This window comes from Carettochelys insculpta, chromosome 1, assembly GCF_033958435.1.
Source record: "Carettochelys insculpta isolate YL-2023 chromosome 1, ASM3395843v1, whole genome shotgun sequence".
Classification (NCBI taxonomy): domain Eukaryota; kingdom Metazoa; phylum Chordata; order Testudines; family Carettochelyidae; genus Carettochelys; species Carettochelys insculpta.
The window spans coordinates 328,420,919-328,440,393 of NC_134137.1; the positions used below are offsets into that span (position 1 = coordinate 328,420,919).

The following is a 19,475-nucleotide window of genomic DNA, read 5'->3' on the forward strand; positions in this document are numbered from 1 at the left end:
CAGTGGCGGCCATTGGTCATATCTGGATGACGTAGATAATGCGTCACTCCGCCTGCCCACCTCAGTTCGTCTGACTATAAAAGCGGCGTCTGCGTCGTATCTTCGCCTTTAGTTCCAGGTGTCTGAGAGGAGAAAGATGCATCGATTCTGTTCACGGGCCTTCACGGGGATTTCTGCCGCCACCACCGCTTCGTCTTTCGCCTGCCTCCGCCAATCTCCTCCACTGCCTCGGTCCGGGAAGTCAGCCCCGCAGAGACGTTATAGTAAAAAGCGCTCCTGCTCCTCCATCGGCTGATTGTCGCTGAGACCCGGGCGGGGGGGAACAGAGAGACCAAGACCCAGCGAGGGGAGCTGCGCGCTACCGGTGGCCATGCCCAAGTCAAAGAAGCGGGGGAGCAACCACCAGCGCGGAGCAGGTACGAGCCGCGAGGCATCTTGGGAGCCGTAGTTTCCCGAGGCCTCTTCCAATTGTTTTCTGTTGGGGCGCCCAGAACCGGAAACAACGTTTCCCATGAGGCTGTGGTGCTCGAGGGAAGGGTGGGGGGCTTCTGGCTCGGCCAGAGGAGCCGCCCTGTCTTGCTACGCGGCCGGACTTCGGTCGGGCTTCGTTCTGCGGGCAGGTGGCTCCTGTCCGCCCCCTCGCGGGCTTTCTGAGCTAGCGGCCCCGTTGGCGGGGGGGGCGCTTATCGGTTGATAGAAGCCGGGATTGGAAACAGCAACTTCAAGCAGCAAGACAGCGCATGCGCATAGCTGCCTGCCGCTTTCAGGCCCTGCCAATGGCCAGCGCGGCGCTGGAACAGGCTGCTGCCCCGTCAGAGCCAAGCTCGCCGGGCCCAGTGTCTCTTCTGCGGAGCCAGCGAGCCCTCCCCTCCACCCGTGCTGGCGCCCCCTCCCGTGGCCTGGTCCAGCCTGGGGCTGGAGTGTGGCACGTACCCGGTAGCTGGGCTGGGGAAGCTCTGGAAAGCGCTGAGTGGCTTCCCTAGACGCTGTCTGCGCTGCTCTGTCACCTAGCGTTAAGTGTGGTAGCCGCTCGCTCTCGTTGCTAGGCTTTCAGGTTTCACATCTGAGGAAGTGGGTCCTACCCCTGGTTGCTTGTTACCCAATAAATAAAGCCGCTAGCCTTTAAGGTGCCTCAGGACTGCTTGTTGTCCGTGACGGTGCTAGCTAACATGGCCACCCCTCTGCGACAGTGGCTAGTGCATTTGATTTGTTTGAGTTGGCATAGCCTCTTAGTTTTCTGTAGATTAGTTGTTCTCGGTGTTGCTATGCTGCCTCTCCATTTAAGAGTTCTGATGCGACAAGGTGGGTCATGCCCCCAGTATGTGTTTAGAAACTGTCCTGGGATTCTTCACCTTCCAGCTTGTTGCCATACAAGCCAGTTTCTCAAGCCAATAGTATGTTTCCACTTAACTGCTGTGATGGCACAGTTGCAGCTGTGCTGTTCTGGTGCTTCATTTTAGCTAGTTTATTCTCATGAAACTGGTTTTGCAATTAGCATAGCTAACTTCCCTTCCCAAGAAATGATAGCTAGACCTTCTGCTGACCTCAAAAACCCAACATGGATGGTTAGACCAGCAACACTGCCTGTCTTGGGTATGGAATTTTCATGCCTCTGAGACATGAAACTGTGCCAGTGTAAGTTGGCAATGCAGTTCATTGAGACAACTTGGAAGCTACTGATTTGTGTTATCTTTACCAAATACTAGTATAGGAATTTCACACTAAGCCTAAAGATAAAGGATATGGTAAAAGTGCAAAAAAGTGCTACCTTAAACTGTAAATAAAGTTACTGGCTTTGGTATTCAGATTAAAAAAATGCAGAGTATTGGCATTTTAGAAGGTCAAAATCATCTGTATCACTGAACAGTCTCTGCAGTTGGAAGAACAAAATATGGAGTGTAGTGCATCTTGCAAATAAACACTGAGTTTCTGTTGTAGTTTACAGTAATGTCTATCTGTTCCAGGGCTTTTAACAGCACTTCAGCATCAGTTTAGTTAAGGAATAATTGCTTTTAACTTGTGCACTTAAATGGCAACTCTTATTGATATAAAAAGAGTAAAAATGAACATTTGAACAAAGGTGAGGCTTTTATGTAAACATTGCCTTCATCATAGCACACACTGAGCAGTTTAAGGAAATATCTGAGTGACTTAACTATTTAACATTTACAGGAAAATAAACTCAAAACCAGTTGGTAGTGCCACAGTATTGCAGTCCAGTCTCTTGGTTGCCTAAAGGACTTCTTCAGGCATCTTCCCAGCTATGAAAGATTGCATTTTTAACATTTAGGAGACTTGGAAGCAATTGTTACATAGTTGACCCCCAACTTATGTGGGGATTGCATTCTCATGATCCCAGTGAAAATCAAATGTCCTGCTTAACACGGGAGCCAGGAAACTGAAGAGAGCACCAGCCTGTGTCAGTTTGGTGGCTCCAAGGAGTGGAGGGGAGCCTGGACCAGGCGGGAGCCTGCACCAGGCAGCAGCCTGGCTACTAGATTCCCTCTGCTGGCAGGAGCCAGGAAACTGACCAACACCAGTTGGGGGAAGCCAGCGGTGGCAAGCTGTCTGCCTCTGCCCACCAGCTTCCTCTGGCTGAAGGAGCTGGGTAGGCAGATACTGCAGCAGCTCTCAGCCTGCTGGGCTCCCCCAGCTGGGGGAGCCAGAGGGACTTCTCCCCTGCTTCCCACAGCTGGGAGAGCCAGGGGCTGAAGTGCTTTGGATTTTTACTTCTTAATGTGAGTTAAGTGCAAATTGAAATTGCACATACCAGGGGATTATTTTATATACAAGAACTTTGAATAAATGTCATGTGTTATGCAGGAATTCTAGAGACAAACTTCCAAAAAGAGGTTTTGAAGGCACTTGATGGTTTATAGTTTTTCTCTACTACATAAGAGGAAGTGTGACTTGAGCGGCTAATAATAAAACTGGAAGAAGGACAAAAAAGAGCTATAGAAGCTGTTACTGAAACCAAATGTGAAGCTATATGTTAAACCCAGATTGAAGGAAGTTTGGTGGGATGGAACATAGTCCTGAGTTCTGTTTTTACGCCTTCAATTTTTTTTAAAAAAAGTAGGGAGTTGTGCATGGAAACTGTTTGTACAGCCATCTCATTTATAGGTCAGATTTGTGCTTAGTACACTTGGCATACAATATTTCGGTGAAATCCAACTAGGTGCTGAGGAAGCGCACAAACGAATGACACCAGTAGTGTCCAAAGGTAATTAAAGGATTGCTATGCTCGTGGTTGTCATTCTTCTGCATTTGCCTTGGGCCCCCTCTCCCAGAGCCAGGAACCCCACTTGACAATGTCCTTCCCCTCCTACAGAGCCATGCACCCCCCCTTCCCCAAATGCTTCCCCCAGAGCCGGGCATCTACTTTCCCACTGTGCAAACTGAATGCAGCGATTCACCAGAGCTGCAGCTGTGCTAGGGCCACGTGGGGGAGGGGGGGCAAGCTGCTGTCACTGCCACCACACAAATGTCCCACCAAGTGGTGGGGCGCATCTGTGGAGCAGGTGGACAGCACCCATGTGTGCAGCTTGGAGGAGCCACATTTAAAAGCTCCAGGAGCTATGGGGAGCTCCAAAGCCAACTGCCACACCATGTGAGTGGGGGAGTGTATTGGACACTGGAATGACACAATAAATTGCATTTTGTCATGATCTGTTGGTTACCTTTGTCCTTCCTCCTCCCCCCCACCCCCACAGAAAAAGTGTGGGTTTTGTTTTGAGAGAAATAAATAGCATTACCCACCATTAAGGCACTTTCCTTTGCATATGTTTATATGGGCACCACTTTTCACACCCACATTACAAACCTATCACTGGTTGACTGATGAATGAGTGTGGCCATTTACATGTTTCATAAGCATCAGGTTTAGGTTGAATTCAGTTCGTGGTGTGTACTGTATTGCTTGTGTTATCCAGACCATTCCAGAGCAGTCTCATCACCTAAGTTACCTTTTCCAGTTTTCTGTTAAATGCTCTGGCAAACGTTGCTATAACAAGTGCATTTAGTTCTGTTCTGCTCTGGACTGTTGTATATTTGAACATATGTAAAACATTCCTAATTAAGATTATCAGGTTTGTTGTCCTGTGTATTTCTCTCCTGTGTACCACTGAATTTCATGGATTCATCCAGGTATTGACAAGTAACTCGGTTGATGTCATTTTAAAAAAATGCATACCTGTTCTCTGATACGGAGATAACCAGAAAAGCAGGACTCACTAATTCCCTTGGTAACAGCAATGAAGGGTCCTGTGGCACCTTATAGACTAACAGAAAAGTTTTGAGCATGAGCTTTCTTGAGCACAGACTCACTTCTTAGTTTAGCAGGTAATCCAGTTTTTAAAAAAACTGAATTGTAGCTTTAATTTTTATTAAAATAGTGGTATTTCCTTATTTTTTTAAACTCTTTGTATTCCTTTTACCTAGTTATAACCAAAATCATTCTCTAAACATAGTCATGTAGTGCTGTTTGGAAGCCCAATCAAATGCAGTAGCTAGACACAGCCTTGACTGAATGTGGTGTTACTTCTTAATTCTAAATTCCACTAGTACACTATCATGTTTTTTGTTAGCTATCACATTGTTCATTATTTCAGGTACAAGTCAGTGTAACTAGTTTTTAAGAATGGGAAAGGATTCCCTGAACTCCTTCTTAGACCCTGAAGCCCTAAATGGAGCCTAGAAGAGACAAGGCTGGGGTCTAAGAGCCTCATTCTTTTGGGGGGTGGATACCTTTGATGTGGCAGTCCCTATTTCTCCTACTTTATGCCAGGGCTCAGGGAGACCAAATGGCAGAGTAGCAAAGTGTAAAGCTGCTATATTATGCTAAGTTGGATGTAGTCACTAATGCCTGTCTTTTTTTTCAGGTGGCCAGCACAGAAATGTGCAGCCTTTCAGTGATGAGGATGCATCGATTGAGACTCTGAGCCACTGCAGTGGCTCCAGTGATCCTGCTAGCTTCACTGAAGAAGGTATGTGTTAGATTTTGATTTGTGCATCCTATGAAATTTCTTCAGAAACAAATCATGTTTGATACCCTTCTTGCTATCTAATTTTAAGTCACTAAGATTAGGTCTAAGCTAGTTGCTATTTAATAGCAACATTGCACTTAAAGTGCTATTTCAAGCATGGTGTTGCAGTTCCAGTACCCCATGTCATACAAAGGGTAGCGGAAACTTCAAAATAGCCACCTACTCCAAACTTCCGTCCCATGTGGATGCCACCAAATTCAAAATAGTTAACTCAAAATAAATTACACAATTTGTGCTGGTTATTGAGTCACGGCTACACTGTAGCCTTAGCCTAACAGTGCAGTAATCTTGTCAAATAACTAAAGACTTAGGGTTCTTGAGGCATTACTAACTCTTTAGGGATTTTAAGTGTTTACAGACAAATGTACACTTCCTAATTTTAAAATGTCCTTAGTTTCTTTATTTTGTAAGTAAACATCCCAAAAATTAGTAATGGTTTTTTTGTTCACATGTAACGTATACCACCAATCTCAAGAACAATAAGACCTAACATGTCAGCTCCCACTTTGCCTTTGACAGCTGCTTCATTCTGGAATCTAAACATACGAACAACTCAGAATCAATTGTCTCCTAAACCAAATGCTTTTCTGTGGTGACATTGTGATATAACCAGGTTCCACTCCTGAGTGTCATTTTATTTCTGTAATATCCCACGCTTATTGCCATCTTCCCTGTTTCCTGAAAGAGAATGGATGGAGTTGTGATAAACAGATGTAATAGATTCTCATACTATACATTTCAAATGATCTAAATGCAAATGTTGTAATGTGCATTAGGATTAAACTATCTTGTATGCATTAGGAACTGAAGTTGATGAAGAAGCTACTCAAGAAGACTTCGAGTATAAGTTAAAGGCATTCATTGATCTTACCTTGGACAAGAGGTATAGAGAGTGTTTGGTGATGCTTAATTTACTCTATCCAATCTTCACTTGAGTTCTCTAATAAAACTAATGTTATAATGATGTCCAATAGAAACATAATCTAGCTTTATTTCTATTGTATGCTTACTCAGTTTATAGGTTAATCCATGGTGGGGGTGGCAGGGGAGGCGATTCTCCTGTGAATCAGGAATAGCGCCCCTGTAGTCGGGGGTGTTTCTTGTAAACTACAGAAGTTGGCCTTTAATTGCAATCACTGGCAATATGATAAATGATGGGCAAGTAGTGTGTGTCTGGACTAGTAAACTGTCCTGTTCTACAGTGCCCAGATAAACATGCCACAGCCTCTGACCAAAGGTTTTACTCATCTGCATTCTGAATGAGAAAGGGACTGAAAAATAAACTGAGCTGTAACTGGGGAGTTAGTCTGCCCAGAAGATTTGTTTAATATCAGTACTAAATGTTTCTACTTAATTCATAGGTCTCCCATAAATTTTGACGGCACTATTAGTTGTGAAATACAGATAACTGTGTGTCCTCAAGCAAAGCCTTCAGCTTTAGTTTACATGAAGACTTATTTGTATCAATCTATACTGTTCCTTCAACAGTGCAAAGACAAGACAAGCAGCTCTTGAAGGTCTTAAAAATGCTCTGACTTCTAAACTACTGTGTGAATTTATCCTGGAAAGGAGAATGACTTTAACTGATAGCATTGAACGCTGCATAAAGAAAGGTAATAAATGTTTGTGTACTGTTGGATGGAAACTGTAGGATAGGGATCAATTCACCATACAGCTGTAGTGTTAACGGCAGTGACCTAACTTAGTATTTTATAGAAAATGTTAGTAGATCCCATATAGTTAACTTAGCTTTTCTTGTCCATGGTGATGAGATGCTACTGAGAACTTACTGCTCTTTGGCCATTGGGATATAAAATTATCTTGGCTTTTGCTTCCTTCTACTTGTTCGCTGGAATTATAAATAACATACCAGTTTGTTCTCTTTATTTTTCTGCATATAGCATGCTTTATTGCTGGGTCTCCCTTTAAGAGCCTCAGAACAAATGTTTAAGTGATTCATTGCAGGATAAAATCTACAGGTGATCACTCTATTTCCTTTAATTGGTAGGCAAGAGTGATGAACAGACTGCAGCAGCAGGGCTTGCATGTCTTCTCTGTGTGCAGTTGGGGTCAGGAATTGAAAGTGAAGAAATCCTTAAGACTGTTGGGCCAGTTCTGAAAAAGATAATCTGTGATGGAACAGCCAGTATCCAAGCTAGACAGTCTGTAAGTATAAAGTGTACTGGACTCCTGAGGAGAGGCAGTACAGCAATTTAAAACTGTTAGTACTTTTCCTTGCTGCCAAAATAGGCTCTTTGGTGGTGTGACACAGACATGTAGTTGAATTCCTGAGCGTATATGGTGGTGGTAGAAGCTTTCAGTGATAGCATGAGATCTGAAAATTAGTGTTCTGTTCACTTGCTTGAGAGAGTTATGTTGATTTTCACTTAACCTAAAACTTCAAGTTCTGCCCTTATGATTCTTTTTGGAACCAGACCATTTTTTAGTCTGAGGAGAGCTATGTTTTGTAGAAACTGGGACACTTAGTTTCCATCCCAAAACTCCAGTCATATCTTAGGACAGATGTGAAGGAAGAGCTGACGATGTGACTAGGCTTTAGTCAGCTCTTCCTTCAGTTAGGACTGTTAATAGCTCTGTCCAGGGACAATAATGTATGACACCTACCATTAATTAGGTATAAGACCGTGTATGATCCTCAGTTCTAGAATTCCTAGTGCATTGCCTGTCTTCTGTGATTACTTTAATTGGTTCCTGAAACAGTCTGCAGATACTTAAAGAAGTTTTAAATCTTGTGTGATGAGCATAATTATATCTAGTAGGAAAGTGTGTAAAATTGCATTCCCTCTTCAAGTCAAGGTTTCTTAATGGTAGCCTCAAACCCAAGTACAGAGAATTCACCCATGCCTGTATTCCTGCAGCTACCAAAATATTAACTTGCAGCCCCTTCAAAGCAGTAGCTATTTCTGCTCTGTATGTTGGGTTTTTTCTGAAACTTTAGTTCAACAAGCTCAAGACATTAATGCCATTTAATTCTCTAGCATTTGTAGTTGTACCTGTTTTGCTCAAGTAATATCCAGACTAATGGTTCTAGTTTGATTATAGTTGTCTCAAAGCACAGCTGTAATGCTGCTTTAAAAGTAAGGTCTGATGTTTAAAGGTATTAGACAAGGATACCCGTGAGAAGTGGGGAAAATCCTACCCTGTTGAATTGGTGAGACTACATGTAGAATATACTTGGAATGCTATTAATCAGAATTCTAGGAAATCCTTCCCCCAGTAGTGATTAGATAACTGCCATCTTTCATGTCATTGTCATACTCATAGCTCATAATAGCGAGCTTTTACTGGGCCTTCTGAAAGGCCAGGCTGTCGTTTCTTTGGTAACAGCTCAACCAAGCACTATCAATAACAAAGCCATGAGTATCTGAGGGCTGGAGATAGCTATGAAGTAAGAGTGGAAAAACTGGGAGGGAGGAGCTTGTTCTGTAATCCCAAACACACTAGGGATAGAATGTCCAGTTACATGACTCACCCATAAGCAGCTGCTGTGGGTTATTTGCAGTGTGCTTCCTTTCTCCCCTTGTGCCCACCTTTCCTCAAGTAAATATGCTCAGCTTCTATACCTGCTTGTGCTGGGATCAGGCAGTTTCTCTCACTGTCGCTCTGCCTTTAAAAGGCTGAGCTGTCACGCAGTCTGCCTCAGGTTCTATCCCTCGCTATGGGGATCAGGCTTTTACCCCATCCCAACAAGGAAGAGCCCTGTCCCCATGGTGGGGACAAGCTGAGCCAGCATGTAGCCTTTTAAGTGCAGAGCAGCAGGGTTGAGGGGTGGGGAGGGCAGCTAACTGAGTAATCAGCAGAAATGTTGGCCCTTACTCAGTTACCAGAGTTCTCACTTGTTTTAATATCCGTAAAACTCACTCAACGTGCACACTTTTATATGAGCAGTTTGACAGCTGGAGTAAAAGTTCAGAGCTTACAATTTGGGGATCTTTGTTTGGGTCTGGTAGAATCAAACTGAAGTATGAAATACTGACCTTGTTTTACTTCTCTTCCATGTCTAGTGTGCAACCTGCTTAGGAGTTTGCTGTTTCATAGTCACCGATGATATTACTGTAAGTGTTAACTAAATATCCTTACCAAGTTTAACACAAATGTTAGTAGTGGAACTTAGCCATTTATACTACTCTTTTAAAATCAGGAACTGTATTCAACTATGGAGTGTCTGGAAAACATCTTCACAAAATCCTACCCGAGGGAGAGAGACTCTAATGGCACCTCTAGCACCCACAATACAGCGCTTCATGTCAGTGCGCTTTCAGCATGGACTCTGTTGTTGACCATCTGCCCAATGAATGAAGTGAAGAAAAAACTTGAAATGTATGTTCATTTCCCAGAAGACTACTGCTATAATCTGCTGCTTTACCTTAAATTGTGTTGTTGCCTTCGTCTTTACAAAGTAATGACATACGGCTAATTTTTCTAGGCATTTACACAAGCTTCCAAACTTATTAGCTTGTGATGATGTCAACATGAGAATTGCTGCTGGAGAAACACTAGCTCTTCTGTTTGAACTGGCACGAGAAACAGACGCTGTAAGTATGATTAGCAGTAACCAGTTTCTTGCATTGTGATTGTTGCAAACTAAACATTGGTGTGTAAATGCTTTCATGTAGTATCCCTAATTCCAGAGGACCACCTTTCAGAATCTAGTTGCATCCCTCAGTGTGCATTTATTGGAAAACTGCATAACAGGACTCAACTTAAGATAATTTTTTCTTCATTAGTTTAATGGTGGAATGCAGTTTAGGTAGACCCAATATAAGGGCTCTTATAAAAACAACCTGGCTTGTTAGTTCTCATGTTATTTTCTGATAACAGCACGACTGATCTAAGGATAGTGTTTAAAAATGTGGTATTAATATTTAACATCTTTTTTAAAAAAACTGTAAAGAAGCAGATGGTAGGTGAGTATCATACCCCAAGAAACAATGGTGGGGGGCAGGACATTAAGTACAGACTCTTGCCCTTTTCAGTTTCCCTTTATCTGTCAGCCAGGTTCTAGAACATATGTGCTGTCATAGTTGCATTGCATTGTTGAATCTAATATCTTTCAGTAGTAGTTTCCATTGCCTTTCCTGTGGTGTCAAAGGGGGCACCTAATGAAGGGGTCAGTGTACAGTTGAAACTCTTGAACAGTTCCTTGGCATCTGACCATTGGGTTTTTTTGTAGCTAGTTGCAAATTTGGAGCAAGACTTAAAAAGGAGTTCAGTATGTATTTGTGATTGTCCTACTGAAATTAACTGCTATATTTTTTCCCTGTGGTTCACCTGTGTATTAAATGATATTCTAAATAACTTGTAATTTCTTTTTTAATGTTGCCTGCCAATACACACTTAACATTTTGTTCTGTAATATGCCCATTAACTTTTTAACTGTTTTCTTGACAGCGCTGAAGAGAATAGTCTCCAAATACCCATGGGCACAGCTTGGGAGGGCTGCCGGAAGGGCTCCTGCCAAAGCACATCAGCCTTGACCGAGCTAGAACTCTGAGGGGGAAGGGTAAATGTAAATGAGTCAGGATATCAAACATGCTAACTTGCCATAGTACATAAATTGTGCTCTTTTTGTAGTGCTTCTAGATATGGAAGGGATTTGTGTACAAGATCCTAGCCATGAAAGCTTTACTTTGAAAGGGCTTATTGGGGAAGTATAGATGGTCGGTCTGGCAAGATGAGTCCAGAACTTTAACCTTTTTCTTCACTGGGATGCTGAATGCAAGAGATTGCAATTATGGTCTGAATGTAGCAGGTTTTGACTAAAATAGATAAGCATTCTCTGAAGTCTTAAAATCTTTCCTTTTAAGACTAGTACTTCAGATCATATGTTACCCTGGCTAGTGTAATAGGCAAAATTCATGACAAGGATTATCCCAATGGCCTTGTAACACATCTGATGCAAGATTTTTTACTTTCCTTGCCTTTATTTAGCATTCAAACCTACATGCTGTATTCACTCTTAAATTTACCAACTAATTCACAGGATCACACGACAACACTCAATATTTGTTGGTATGGTATATAGGGCAGACTAGGGGAACATGGAGGTGAAGTGTGATTAGAAAATTGGAATGACAAAGGAGGAAATAGACAGCTGGCAACTATCTAAGTATAGTGGCATCAAGGACCTGCAGTTAAGGTGTGGGTTTCTGTTGTGCTGGGCACATCAAAAAATACGGGCCATGCCACAAATTCCATGCTATCAAAATAAAGCACTGTCTTTTGGAAAGTGTACTGCAAACAGTGTGGAATCAGTGAAAGGACAAGGCAGTGGATGTTTGTTGGCTAGCAATGAGTCTCGCCTTCATAAACTGTTCAATTCTTTTTTAAAGCTCCCTTTCCACCACTTAAATTCACAGGGAAAAAAGGCTTTAACCATCTTAGCCACCTTTATCTCCATAATCAATCCTAAAACATAAATACACTCATCCCTTGTTAAATGAGTACTTTATTTACAAGTCCTTGCTTAAATGAGGGACGCATACCTCCCTTAGTTCACTCAGTGAGTGAATTCCCCCCCACTAATGTGAGCATAACCCCCTCCCCATGGCTCTGACATGCCCCTGCCTGCCCCACAGTTTCAACCTGCTGCAGCCAGATCCCCTGCCAGACCCACAGCCCCATACTGTGGCAGCCTGAAAACTCCACAGCCTGACCTGCCCCAAACCTCAGCAGCCTGATCCCCTTGGCCCCAAACTGTGGCAGCCTGAAATCCTGCCCTGCCACCCCCGTGGTCCCCCACAGACCCAACCCACCACCAGATTTTAATCCTCCCTCCTGCACATGGCCCCAACTACCCCAGCCTTTAACCCTCCCCAACCCAAGATTCACTTATCTTTCAAAAGCAGTGCCACTTCCTGCCACTCCTTCCCTGAGTTCGGAGCCCTAGGAACCAATCAGATTTTTACATCTGTTTTAACAGAAATATAGTGTCCCTCAAGAGTTTTTGCCTATAAGCAGGAAGCTGGGAACCAGTTGTGCTCATATAGCAAGGGATGAGTATCTTGTGCTAATAAGCAACTCCTTGACTTAAAAGTTCCAGAGAATGAAATGCTACAGCATGTCCAAAGGGTTAACAAATCTAGGCTGTAGCAGGTTAAGTGGGGAATTTTATTTTCTAATCCAAGGGATTCTTGAGACCTTGTTGGTGGCTGTTTTCATACTGAGAGTTCCACTTATATCAGTGTGTTAATTGTACTTCAAAAGCTGTAGTTCCTGTATAAACTCTTCATATACTCAGTCATTAACAGTACCAAGGCAAATGTTGATGCAAGACCAGAAGCTGAAATGTCTCATTTTTGTCTGGCTAGGATTTCTTTTATGAAGACATGGAACTCTTAACTCAGAAACTAAGGTCCTTGGCTACAGACGGAAACAAGCACCGTGCCAAAGTAGACAAAAGAAAGCAGCGATCTGTCTTCAGGGACATCTTGCGAGCTGTAGAGGTACTCTTAAATTACTTCAGAAATATTGGTCTGTGAAGTGAAAAGTGTCAAACAATTTATTAAACAGTATCACATTCTTACGATCGAAGTACTTGATTTTTTTATTGGAGAAACTTACAGAAGTGTGGATAAATTTGAAGCCTAAAATGTTTTTAACCAGCCTTCTGGGGAATATGGGGAGTACTGTACATATTTAAAATGCCAGCGCTCTCAGGGGAGAGGTTTGGACCATGGCATGGGCATGTGCACAGAAGGGACTGTGGGGAACAGACTGAGATTTTGGGTCCAGGAGCGAGTTTGAGGGAGTGGTTTGGGAAATTGAAGGGGACTTTGGGTACTGCATTGGGATAGGAGGAGTTCACCTCCGGCCACTCTGAGCTAGCAGCTTTGACTTTGTGTCTGGTGGAGGACCTGTCAGGCAGGTGTGACATTGCCATTTGCAAATGTGCTACCTGCATGGAGCTGCTGTAGGTGAACATCTTTTTGTCCAGGACCCCAAACTCTTGCCCTGCAGTCCCTCATGTGCCCCAGTCCTCTGTTTTCCTCACCACCTGTACTAAAACTAGATTTCCACTGTAGATCAGAAATGCCAATTCACAGATCTTTCAGGTTGTGAAGTGCCAAGTAAAAGCTTTTGACATATTGGCTAGCTAAGGCAGGATTACAGTTGACTGCATCTTCCAAAGGTTCGTCGTTATAAGCTTATAAAGATCTAAAGGTCAACTAAAAGAACCTGTTTGGATTGCACCTATAAATTTGACTCCCATATTGGTTAAGTGATTTTTCTATGAAATGGATCAAATGTTGCAATATAAATGTTTAGTGCCCCTTTATTCAGTGTACTAAATTTGCTGCTGAGGTTTGTCCTTTACCTCCAAACTGATTTTTTTTTTTTCCTGAATTGTTCTAAAATGTATATCACTTCATTAGTTGAAATGCTGCCATCCAATAGAAACAAGAATCTGCGTGCATTATGCAGCTTTTGCATGGATTGTTTTATAACCATGCCATTCAAGGGTCTGAGAAACCCTTACCCACATACCTTTAATGCTCAGATTAACGTTACTGTGGCGAACCATGCAGCATACCATTGTTGAAAATTCTGGACAATAACTTCCAGTTCTTGAGCAACAAAGGATTCAGAAGTCAATAGGCACACGTGACTTTAGGAAACATTATTAGCTTACATTTCTTAAAGAATGTTAAGTCAGATGACACTTGAATCTTTCTAATCAGGCAGAGGATCAGGCCAATACCAACTGAACTGAAATAGTTTAGAACAGTCAAGTTTTAGCAGTCAACATAGCTCTAAGCAAGAAACTAACTTGTAAAAAGGTGGGATGTAGGAATAATTGCAAGTTTAATAGAGAAGTGATTTAGTAACGTGCAAGTGTGAATTAGAGAACATTCTTTACGTAGGATCTTATATTGTCAGCAACTGCGGCATTATCTGGACTGTACCCATATGTATGGTTTGCTTCTTTTTCAGTGGAGCATTAGGATATTGTATGTGTCCTCAAATCCACTGAGGCCTGGCTAACTTACAGGGGCAAACCAAGGGAACCAAACCCCATACCAAGTGAAAATTCTTTTCCTCTTATTTGTGTTGATATATACATGTGATTGTATACATCATATGTATCATCTAATGTTGCCTGTAGCAGCACAAATACTAAGGTTCAGTGGTGCATCAACCTGTGTCCAACAAAATTAGCAATAGTACTATATATGGGTAGTAGGTTACTTTACAGGATAAATCATTCTTGTCCTTATTCTGTGTAGGATCACTCATTGAAAGGAAAACTTACACTGCTTATCATGCATGAGCTTTCTGTGACTTTTGTCTGAGCAGGATTTTTCCCTAAACCAGGGGTTTTGGTAATAGTTTTCCTGTGTTTTGGACAGGAACGTGACTTTCCTACAGAAACTGTCAAATTTGGACCTGAGCGTATGTATATTGACTGCTGGGTTAAGAAACACACATATGATACCTTCAAGGAAGTTCTAGGATCAGGGATGCAATATCACTTGCAGGTGAGGTGTTCCTTCATGCTGTTTTGTGCCTGGCCCCTGTTTGAAATAACCCTAACTGTTGTCTATTGGAATTTAGCCATGGTTTGTTCAGAATGTTTCCCAACAGAGGTATTTAAGAATAAAGCAATGTATGGTAAGCTGGTTCTAAAGTCACTTCCCACTTTCATTTATATTTTTGTGAAAGGGAAAAAGAGGGTTTTTTACATTGACCCTGATGATCCAATGTGATCAGTTATAACTTCCAGCTGGACACTTCCCTTGCAGGAGGGAACTTGCATTGGGTGTGGCTTACACCAGGCCCCCTTGTACAGAGCATGTGGAAGAATAGAGACTTTCATGCTAAGGTCAAGCACGGAACTAGAAAGCTGTAGCTGCTTTTGACAACTCCTGTGCTGAGCATTTTCTGATGCAAGCAAGAATTGAGCCCTGACTAATTAAAATAAAGATCTAATTTTTCTATGCAGTCCAATGAGTTTCTTCGGAATGTGTTTGAACTTGGACCACCGGTAATGCTTGATGCTGCAACTCTTAAGGCAATGAAGATATCCCGTTTTGAAAGGGTATGTTACCGCATCTTTAACAGTATCATCTGCCCTTACTGAACGAACGTTCCCTTTGGGAACTGTAACTTTCAAAAGCTGAGCAGTTGAAGTGTAATTTTATAGTCACTCTGTTGCAAATGTTCAGTTTAATGAAAAATTACTGTTCTGGGGTGCTTCAGGCACATTCTGGACTAGATCAAGTTTTGGGTCAATCTTTTGTGGCTGAAGAGCTGGTAATGAGGAGGGTATATACTTAAATCCATTTCCTGTTGGGGTACAGCACTTGCTTCTGTCCCTGGGTTGTCCTGGAGTGTGACAGCTGAAGCCTAGGTAAAAAGCTTCTTACCTCCAATGTTAGTTGTTTCTCTCTCTCTCTCCCTGAAAACGTGTATAGTGGAACAAATGGCAGCTAGGAGACCTAGCTATTCATGGTGAGGGGTATGAGGAATAGTCTTGACAGATCTTCCAGAACTTGTGTAAAATGCATGGCATGCTGAGATAAATATTGGTATGGCTTTACCATGGTGGGGGCGGGGTTGGAATCCTCATTTTGGGGGCATGCAACTAGTGTAGTCAACCTATATTTATGCCCACAAACTTAACTATTCCATGCTATGTATTTAAAATGCTGTTACAACAGATAAGGATTCATGCCAGTTGGATGAGTAGTATAAAGCCTGGAGCAGTAGAGTTTTTTTTTTTTCTTGGCAGTTACTGGAATATAAGAATAGATACTATCTAGCTGCGATCAGCTTTTTAGAACATTGCTCTGGAGTAGTGCTACCAAACATCTAACTTGAGTCAGATCAACCCCACTTACTCATGGTATGCAGTCTACATTCAGACATCTAATTCTTGCTTTGGGAGATGTGGTCACTGCTCCCAGTATGGACAGTATAAAAGAGATAGTGTTTCCCTGAGTCTGAAGACTGACTTGGCAGGGAAGTAACTCTAAAGTCTAAATGACATTGGGAGAACTTGATGTGCATTAAAGGCAGTATGCAGCCTTAGTCATTTCTTGGCCATGTTTACGTTGGCCTGTGAACTGCATTTAAAATTAGAATTTTGTACTACTTGCAGAATGAGCTTGATATCTGATTTGGAGCCTTTGAGGAAACATTGATCTATGAAGTTGGAAGCTGGGGGATGAGGGGGAGAGTAAAACTTCGTAATGCAGCCAAGTTACCTGCTAGTGAAATTATAGGAGTTTGACCCTATTCCCTTTCATTGTGACTTTGAAAAGATTCAGGAGTCTTTTGGAAAAAAAATTAGATCTTCCATATGATGACATTCAGGCTTATCTAATGGCCATTCAGTTTATTAGCATTATGTGCTAAAATCTTGGAACATTTGACCTTCCTTGATGGAAAACTTGTATTCATTTTGTACTATTTTGACATTTTTAAATCCTAATTTAAGATCTTATTCAGCTGATGTGTAATTTGTTCTGTACATAATTAGAATGTGGTTTAGATATAGATATTTGAAACATCTGACCAGTTTCATTTCATTTTGTAGCACTTGTACAACTCTGCAGCATTCAAGGCACGAACAAAGGCTAGAAGCAAATGTCGTGATAAAAGAACAGATGTGGGCGAATTTTTCTAGATCTTCCACCTGGGATCCAATGTTGAAGACTTTTTTTAATACTTTTCATAATTTTCTATAAATGTAATTTTGTTGAAGTTTGAGATTTAATTTATATTTCCACATAGCTTAGACTTCATTGCACAGGGGTAATAGCTAGTGTATTGCATCTGTAAATATTATGCATGTTTTGGTTTAGTTTATGTATCATGTATACATAGCATCAGTTAACCTGAAGTTGGATGGAAATGTAACTTGCTCTGGATAAAAGTCACTTATGAATTTGGTAAATATACGAACAGATCAATTGTTAGATGGTGCTGAAAGCTGTATATAAAACTGCCAAAATTATCTGACCCAGTTCACCTTAAATTCTCAATACAGTGATGAAATTACATAGAGTAAGTTTTCTTCAGAGGAGTCATGTGTAAACTTGCTTTGGGAACGGCTGCTATTTCTTTGTTTGGTTTTTTGTAATTTTTTTTTAAAACTGGCTGATGGACTAAGAAATTGCACAATCTGTGACCTTACTACACAATACCAGTGGTTTGAAATCCTGCTGTTGGCACTAGTAATGTAAACAGCACAAGCATACTTGACTAACTTTGAGTGGTGACACATTTTACATATTCTTGTATAAGACTGTTCAATCTTTGGAATAAAAATTTCTCACTGAAGTCTTTTCTTTTGAAACCTAGTCTTTATGTACCTTTGCCTAAAAGCAGAGGAGATCAGAACTGTACAGTTTTTCATTCTATCACTAAAATGAGAGCATCTGTAAACGTGTCATGAAAGTAAACTTCCTGTGAAAGTAGCACTGGCAGGCTCTGGCATCAAGATTGTGCTCAAGCTTGGTTATTCTGAAAACTCAGTCATAACTCTGTCCATTCAATCATATTGGTTTAACTTGTCAACTTGGAGAACATCAGTAACCTCTGCTATATGACTAACTCAGATGTGGGCAACAACTTCTGGTGGTGGGTGGGCAGGCACTTCCAAGAATTGGGAAAGTGGTCAAGGGCCACATTCAGTGATATTAATGGAGAAGATGCAGGGTCTAGGATGGAAGCTGGATACATTAGGGGAGATTATGGGGTGAAAGGGATTGGTATGAAAAAGATGGCTGTGAGCTAAGGCAGAGGTGTAGGGATTTGAGCTGTCACCTAGGATAGTAGTGGGTTGTGACCTAAGGCAGGGAATGGGGGCACAGCATGTGGGAGGTGGTGTGGGTGCAGGAGGAAAGGCAGAGGGTTGGGCTTACGTTAAGCAGGAGTTAGAGGAGGCAGAGGATTGGGGAGGGAGGGTCTGGTGTCCCACAGGGGCAGGGAGCTGGGGGAAAAGCTACAGTGGCATAGCTGTCTGCCCACCTGTCTTCCCCCAGCTGGGTAGAGGCTGTGGTGGCACAGCTGTCTGCCCCCCAATTCCCCCAGTTAAGCACAAGTTGAAATAGTGTATAAGGGGGCTTACTATATGTCTTGATGGGTCAAGAGAAATAAGCTGTATCTGAAACCTACCAAGTTGTGCCTACATGAGGAGGATTTGAAATCAAGAATGCTTTAAGAGAAGAGAGTAAATTGGCTGGCAAAGGGTAGTGCCTTGCATACCAAACCATAAGTGCATCAGAGTTGGTTTTAGGAGGCTGTCTGCATACAGCTGAAGATGCAAGCCTCAGGTGAGGGAAGTTTGGGTGAAGCTTGTGAATGAAGATGACAATCTGCATTCTTCAAATGATTAGCACAGGCTTGCATTGAATTCAGTCAATAGTTTTTTAAATAAATGTTTAGACCTAAATGATCTTTTCATTGCTTCATGCTTTTTTCTTCATAGTCTGAGATTGGTAGGTTCAGCAACGTCCTGAATTGCTCTTAAGTCCTGGTCACTAAACACACTAAATGGCATATTAGAAAAGTCTGCCTGATCTTGGGTCCTGTCTGACACCAAATGCTAGCTTGTTATTTTACAAATCACTTTCTGTAACTGTGCCAGCTAATACAGACTTTATTATTGATTTTTTTTTTTAATGTTGGGTTTCATAAATTTGAGCATCCTCACCTCCAGGCTCCCCTTAGAATCAACATAACTGCCACACACAAGTCACCAAAATCAACTTGCAGCAGTGTATTGTGAGAACCTATCCCACAGCTCCCAGAGACTCATATAGCCTTCAGAGTATTTTTGCTGGTGCAGCATGTGGGTAAAAAGATGCCCCACAAGTGGCTGTGGGTTTCTGACATCTTCCATTTCATTTCCTTCATGCCCCTCCGTGTTAATCAAACATCCCTTTTTTTTTTCCAGGTGGAATCTGGCTTACCTGTATAAGAGGCTTTTTAGAAGTGAGGGGAGGGAAAGTAAAGTGGTTAGAAAAAAGGTTCTGAGCTTCCCAATGGACAGGTTTTCAAAACAGGATGAAAAAGTACTGGAGCATTTGCTTGGGGAGGAAGAGTCATACAAACCAAAGGGACACTAACATCAGCAGGGCCAAAAGCCCCTGCGGGACCAAGGCAAAAAACTTGCATCTGGATTTAGACCTGCCAGAAAAGATCCTCAGATCAAGAATTTTGTTTCGAAGGCCAGCCCCTTTAGTGACAAATTTGTGTGCATGAACAGCAGAGCTACAAGCTGCTACGCAAATACCCTTGCACCACTCATTTCCAGCTAGCATTCTACATGGCACACCAAGAATGAGCCCAAGACTTCCTGGGAGCTCAAGGAGTCATCTGGAGGGGTCCCAGGAACAAGTCCTGGGCACCAAGAGGTGGGTCTCTCCTGGACTGGGCCCAAGTTGCAGACTCTCTTGGACC

At 42.2% G+C, this 19,475-nt stretch overlaps 1 protein-coding gene across 1 annotated transcript; it reads left to right on the forward strand.

Annotated features, from left to right (window-relative positions):
- The first annotated feature begins 229 nt into the window (after positions 1-229).
- IFRD1 (interferon related developmental regulator 1) lies at positions 230-17,351 on the forward strand. Its single transcript, XM_075014680.1, has 12 exons — positions 230-416; positions 4,881-4,985; positions 5,847-5,928; positions 6,534-6,658; positions 7,054-7,211; positions 9,071-9,121; positions 9,208-9,386; positions 9,493-9,601; positions 12,377-12,511; positions 14,417-14,545; positions 15,010-15,105; positions 16,606-17,351. The coding sequence occupies exons 1-12, from the start codon at positions 371-373 to the stop codon at positions 16,693-16,695; spliced, it is 1,305 nt and encodes a 434-aa protein (XP_074870781.1). The 5' UTR covers positions 230-370; the 3' UTR covers positions 16,696-17,351.
- The last annotated feature ends 2,124 nt before the right edge of the window (positions 17,352-19,475 follow it).